Genomic DNA, 6,916 nt, shown 5'->3' with positions numbered 1-6,916 from the left:
ATTCACAGAGATCATCCTGTCTCTGCCTCTACTAAAATTAAAGTACTAAAATTAAAAATTAAAGGCTTGTATATCCATGTGGGGTCTGGGGGGGGGGCTTATTCCACTGCATTTATTTACTTTTGTAATAGTTACCTACTACATAAGAAAACTAAAATAACACTTGAAATACTCACAAGAGATAAGTTAAAGTAAGAAGGCTCTTTCTTAAGTTCTATAAAGTATGAGGGAAAAAATGCATACAATTCTCAAGAGGATCATGGGAGTCAGCAGTTAAAGAAAAGGAATATTCATGGTGTAGGTGCAGGTATTCTACAAAAACGAGCAGTATCTTCTTTTTTAGGAATGTAGTAACATAAAGAAAAAAGTCATCATCTTCAAATTTGTAGGTTACTTTGTTACTATTTAATATTTCCAAGAGGGGGCAAAATATCTAAACATAGGAAAGTTTTGTAAGAAGTGACACCCATTTTGTAATTTTACTTTTTACAAAGTAAGAAGCACTTCAGGTTTTATAAACATAGACATGATATTGTACCAAGAAAGCTTAACTCCTCCTAGGGATACAGCACAATGATAGTTTGCCTAGCATTTGTGAGGCACTAGGATCTGATCCCCACCTCTTAAAAACCAAATGACAGAAAAATTCTTCCAGAATCAAAAGTGATGCAAAGAACAAAAGAAACAAATTGGATTTCATTAAATTTAAAGGCTCTTAAAGAAATGGGGGTGGGGCAAGATAGAAGAGAAAGGCCTGGAGCAATGGCTCTGTGGTTAAATAACACTTACTGCTCTTGTAGAGGATCTGAGTTTAGTTCCCAGCACCCAGCACCCATATTAGGTGGCTCCTAACTGCCACAGCTTTAAGGGATGTGTTGTCCTCTTCTGGTCTCTGAAGACATCTACACTGTTGTGCACAAACTCACATATAGATAGGTACTCACACAAATAATTAAAATAATAAGGTGCAAGCTATAGACTTGGGCACTCAGCACTCACGAGGGTGAGGCAGGAGGACTATAAATTTAAGGTCAGTTTAAGTTGCATAGTGAACTAGGCTAGCCTGGACTACTTCTTAAGGACTTTTTTTACAAAACACACCAAAAAATAAAAAAAATAAAAAAATATTTCTACCCACAGAATAGGAAGAAAATATCTGTAAATTGTGCATCTGAAAAGAACTTGTATATAACATGTATGAAGAATTCCTACAACTACAATAAAAAAGATAATTGAACTAAAATAGTGAATTTGAATTTCTCTAAAAAACATTAAAAATATTAACCCCATGGGAAAAAGTTCAACATTACTAGTCATCAGAAATATAGATAACACACACAATGATAAGCTCCCGGACATGTATCCTAGGATGGGAAGGAAAAGGCCTCACCAGCGCTGAGGCTGTGAAGAAAATGAAGCCCCATTGTGCAGGATGGTCTCAAGCTCCCTGAAGTCATCAGACTGAACACCCATGAGGAAGCTTACACATACAAGCCTACACATAAGTGCTTATGGAAAGTAGTGCCCACCATCACCAAATGGTGGAAATAAGCCACTGTCCACCAACAGACAAGTGAATGAACAGAAGACACAATGGAACTTTTGTTTATTATTAAACAGAATCAAGTACTGCTACATATTACATGTATAAACACTGGCAACAGACTAAGAAGGCTGGTGAGATGGCTAAGCTGATACAAGTGCTTGCCCACAAACTTGATGACCTGGTTTAATCCCCAGGACTCAGATGGGGAAGGACTTAATTGACTCCCTCAAGATGTCCTTTGACCTCCACATATGGGATATGGTATGTGCATATCTCCCCCCAATAAATAAATGTAATAAAAAGTAAGAACTATTATTTTTAAAAAGAAAGAAAAAGATGAGGGGAAAATGAGGATAAAGGAGCATACAGTGACGTCACTGAGTAGGAAAATCCAGACTGAATGTTACCAAACACTGAGCAAGGGGAGGACGGAGGTGACTGTGGTTCCTTTCTTTTAGACTGTTCTTCATTTAGTGGTGTTAGCTGCACAGCTCAATAACAGCTAAATCCAATGAATTACATATTTGAGGAAAACAAATTTATTTTATGTAAATTGTAGCTCAATAAAGTGGATATGAGAAAGAAAACAATTCTAGATTTTCTTCTTTTAAAGTATTCTTTTAATGAAAAACTGTGGCTGGGCACGGCAGCAACCCCTTTAATAGCAGCACTTAAGGCAGAGACAGGTAGACTTTCTTTGTGAGTTTAAGGCTTGCCTGGTCTACATGGCTTCATAGTGAGACCCTGTCTCAATTTTTTTCTTAATTTAATTTTTAGTTACTATGTGTGGTGAGCAAGTGTCAGAGGATGGGTATCTATTGCAGTCAGAAGACAATTTGTAGGAGCCAGGCCTCTCCTTCCATCATCTGAGTTTTGGGTATCGAATTCAGCTGTCGGTCTAGGCAGCAACTGCCCTCACCAGCTGAGCCATCTTGTGGCTGTGAATTGGATCCTTTCTACTGATGAGAGGCTTTCAAAATATCTGAGTTATAACTTACCTCAAATCTTATTTTCCAGTTTTCATCTTCATACTTTTTATTCTTACCTCTTGGTTTCTAAAAGAATACAATATTATTCATCACTAAAAAGCTACTTTTATCTACTAACAAAATACTGCTTTAAGGTATTTTTGTACTTTACAAAAATTAGATTGCATAAGTCATGTTGGCATTCACTTAGATTTTCAGATTAACACAAGAATATCTACTATTTACATATTTTATTTATATTCCAATTCCAAGAATCCCTAAATGTTTTCTGAACACTTCAGTGGTGATTCACTACCCTCACTCCTTGTGGGTAGTAACAGGGAGAGACTGAGCAGTCTTTATAAACTGCAGTCACACTCCTCTGCTGTAAGGAGACAGTCACAGAAAGGGTTACAGGCACAAAGTGATGCCAGCTTCTCTGTGACAAGACGCGGTTTTCCTATTTATTATTTTTTGAGATAGGGTCTCACTGTGTACACTCTGTAGCACTGGCTGGCCTGAACTTGCTATGACCCCTCCGGCCTCAGAGAGATCACCTGCCCCGCCTCCTCAGTGCTGTCTGTACCACAGTGGCTCTTCACTAAGGCAGTGCTGTGAATGGAGCACAGCAAGCTCCCCACCACTCACCTCATACTCACCACAACAAAGACATTGTTTTATGCTGACAGAAAACTCAGTATTTTCTTGCAATCGGCTGTTTTCTCAAATAATTTATTAATAAACTAAAAAATGCACTGAAGGCCGATGGAAGGACTCAGCCCGTAAAGGTGTTTGCTGCCAAGCCTGATGCTCTAGTTTGCTCCCTGAAGCCCATATGATGGAAGGGAAGAACCAACTCTTTAGAGTTGTTCTCTGACTTCCGCACATGTACTTCAGCATCCATATGTATACACACATACACCCAAAGTAAATAAAATGCAATTTACAAGTTAAAAAAGAAAAGAAAAAACAAGCTATCAAATGAACTATGACTCTTGACAAACAATCTTGTGATATGTTATCGCGCACAGTCCTCGGAAAGGTTTTCAGCAGCTTGAAGTATAAAATACCAAAAACCATTGAAGGCAAAAATCACCAGGTAGGAGAAGTGCTTAGGTAAGGCTCCGTGGTAGGATACCTGCCTAGCACGCATGAGACCAGACTGTAGGCTCTATCTTCAGGGCTTAAAAACAAGTAAGAGGCTAGAGATATGGCTCAGCTGTTAAAAGCACTTGCTCTTGTAGAAGACCTGGGTTCAAGTCCTAGAATCTGTAACTCCAGGGGATCTGACATCCTCTTTCTGATGCCACTGGGACACCAGGCATGCATATTGTCCACAAATACATATGGAGGCAAGGCATTCATATACATGAAACAAAAATTAAAACAATAAAATGTTTAAAATCCTATTTTATTTTCTGAGTCACAGTCTTATGCAGCACGAGCTGACCTAGGATTCCCCAGGCAGTTTAAGGATGCCCTGGACCTTCTAATAGCACTGTTTCACCTGCAGATGCTGGAGTTACAGGCCTGCTCCATCATGCTCAGCTAAAATATGAATGCTAGTACTTGGTATCTTTTGGCACTTGAAACATTTTCAATTTTAGATTATAATATTTTGGGTTTAGGGACTTACCTTGTAATATATGACTTCTAGTTCAAGTCAAAAGACATTTTAAGTGGGGACAGAGCCATTTACTGGCATAAAATTTTATACAGATTTTATACAGTGCACCTCATGTTCAAATTCAACAACACTAGCTAACATATTCTTTATATCCTACTAGGGCAGAAGGCAGAGAAACAGTAATAGAGTTTTAATGTAAATGAAATGTTTTTCAGAACATATAAAGCATGACAGTTCTTTTTCAGAAAAAGAATTGAGAAATTCTTATCTCAGACCCCCTTCCCCCCCAACAGATCAGGTCAGGTAGGTAGGCCACATTTCAGAACTGCAGACTCTGGCAGCACCTGCCTGCAATCCCAGAAGCTGGAAGGATTAAAGGAGGAACAAGGATTAGGATTTTAAGGCCAACCTGAGCTACAGGAGACATATCAAAAGACTTGAGGTGTAAGACAGAGTGTGACATTTTAATTAGAATCAGTTAAAGTGTATATTATATAGAAAAACAATTCACTTACTTCTTTAAATATCTCCTCAGTATGTTCAAAAATACAGTATTTATGATGGGCCATAAAATGAGAAAGTGACATTCCATCGAAATAGAGATGGATAGACAACTTCCCCCATGGAGTGTCAGGCAATTCCTATTAAATTCAATAATGAAGACTGTTACTGTAAACACATTACTTGGTGCCTAAGATTTTATAGTCAGCAAATATGAAACTGGGTTTCTGACAACAGCACAGCCTCCCAGTTTGAGTAAAGACTCACTGCAAAGAACCTTTCTCCTGATACTCTGGCAGATTATGAAGCAGTAACTCTACTCTTTGACTTACGTAAAATATACTTGTGTATTGTGTATCTGTATCAGATTTCCCAGTTACTCACTAGAAACTACAGATGGATCATCTTTAGATGATATACTAATTTATACTAAGAGGGGATGAAATGAATTTTAACTAAACATCTCCAAAACGGCAGGAGCCAGAAGACATCAACATTCTCACGAGAGACCATGCTGATGGCTTTAGCACTGACGACCAAGTCCACTCACAATTACCACACTGGCATGTCCACAGCTGGTTATTTGGTTAATATGTTGATTATTTCTGTGGCAATCTCTTCCCCATTTCCATTAGTTTCTCCTTTCTCTACATTCACATCCTCACAGAGGAAGAGGAAATGGTTTTGGGCAGGTCCATCTGCTTGTTTTTTTTACTAACTAGCCATATGGGGCAGCCAGAAGGAAATACTAGAATATATTTTATGTCAAACCCTGCGTGCCTGTGTGGCAGTGTAGGTTAGGGCCTCTCAAGCACATCTCTGCCAATCCTTCCAAACTCTGCCATTTCTAGGTGGGCCCTTGGTACCTTCTCCCAGCAACAGCATGCCCTGTCTTGCCACACCTTACAGCCTTGACTGAAATGTCACCTGATTACTGTGTTGGCACAGAACCCCTTCTTAGCTGCATCTCAACACCAGAGTTCTCTGCTGCCAAGGCCTTATCTGCCTAGTACACTGGAGAGGTCGCTGAGGCCACTCTGTCTTTATCTCTTATCTTTTCACCACGAATCTGGAGGCTCCACAGGCTTGGTTTTTGACTGTTTTGTTCAGGCCTCAGTAGCATTTCTCAGTGTATCTAACGCTGGAGGAGCATATTTAGGCAGGGCATGGAGTCAAGTGGGTTAAGGAGCACTGAGCATTCACAGTCTGCAAAACAAGTGGTGGATTTACTGAGAACTAAGTTGTAAAGACAGCTACCTTGACTATGTAAAAAAATTTGAATTTCCACCTTACAATAGGAGACTTGAGGACTCTTGGAGTAGCTGGGTAAGAACTCTTACTACTAACCTACCAGCTTCTTTATTTAGGTGGATACTGTGGCTCTTGAATACAGGAACATTTTCCTAACCATTTTCTTCTTTCCTGACACCAGGCCTCAACCAGTTGTGGACTAACCTTATTACATCACAGGGCCATGCTTGCCTTCTACTCTCCTTTCCTTCCCTTTCTAGAAACCTCTATCCTCTACCTGACTACTTCCTATGCTGTCCCAGGACACCTTCTGCTTCCTTCTCAGGACTGTCACCTTCAATTCTGCTGTGCCTGTTTTCCCACAGTCCCCTGGCTCATGCCGTTTTGCAGTATGGATAGCTGGCTTCACTAACTAGGGGAGGACTCTGAGGCTAGGGATTGTGACATGCTCTGCTAGGACTGTCCGCACCACACACAGTGCTGTATGACAGCTGACTCTACATCAACAATGTCATTTTGCCTGCATTTATGTAAAGAAAGTGACAAATCTTTCAATCATCCACTTTAATGCTTATGAAATGTCTCAGCAACTTGTTCAAAATTAGGCTTGCTCAAAACAAGCATAGGAACCAAAATAGCAATGTCTTATATGTTAACAAATAACTTATATTCACATATGAATGACACATATAACATGGCCTATCATAAAAACAGTCTTCAAATTACTTCACGGCAAACAGTTTCACCCACCTATACTTTAAAGGCCACTTACCATAATGTGAATGTCCACCTCTCTCTTTGAAAGCAGCTCCTGAAGCAGCTCTATGGCATCTGGCTGCCAGACATTCCCAACCTGTGTGGAATGAACACACGTATACTTCTATAATGTGTGACCAAGAAAGAATAAATTAAGATGCAAAGATACAGCCACAAGCAGGGAATGCCTGGTAGTAAAACTAAATACACCTGAGTATCACAGACAGTCAACAAAAAATCTCTTTAAAATGTCTCTTTGGGGGCTGG

General features: G+C 39.5%; 1 protein-coding gene across 6 annotated transcripts in view; it reads right to left on the bottom strand.

Moving 5' to 3' along the window:
- Rnf17 (ring finger protein 17) overlaps positions 1-6,916 on the bottom strand; it is a 116,440-nt gene that overhangs the window by 9,757 nt on the left and 99,767 nt on the right. For 4 of the 6 annotated variants that reach the window (XM_031362556.1, XM_031362559.1, XM_031362558.1 and 1 more), the window contains 3 exons: positions 6,666-6,746; positions 4,657-4,782; positions 2,545-2,601 (listed from right to left, as the gene is read on the bottom strand). In XM_031362556.1, coding sequence (XP_031218416.1) covers positions 2,545-2,601; positions 4,657-4,782; positions 6,666-6,746 — 264 coding nt within the window. Of the gene's footprint in view, positions 1-2,544; positions 2,602-4,656; positions 4,783-5,558; positions 5,849-6,665; positions 6,747-6,916 lie in introns of those variants that run through there. The other 2 variants (XM_031362560.1, XM_031362561.1) reach the window with 2 other exon arrangements.

This window comes from Mastomys coucha, unplaced genomic scaffold (genome assembly GCF_008632895.1).
Source record: "Mastomys coucha isolate ucsf_1 unplaced genomic scaffold, UCSF_Mcou_1 pScaffold9, whole genome shotgun sequence".
Lineage (NCBI taxonomy): Eukaryota > Metazoa > Chordata > Mammalia > Rodentia > Muridae > Mastomys > Mastomys coucha.
The sequence above is the reverse complement of the archived record's forward strand: the minus strand, read 5'-3'. Positions and strand labels throughout refer to the sequence as shown.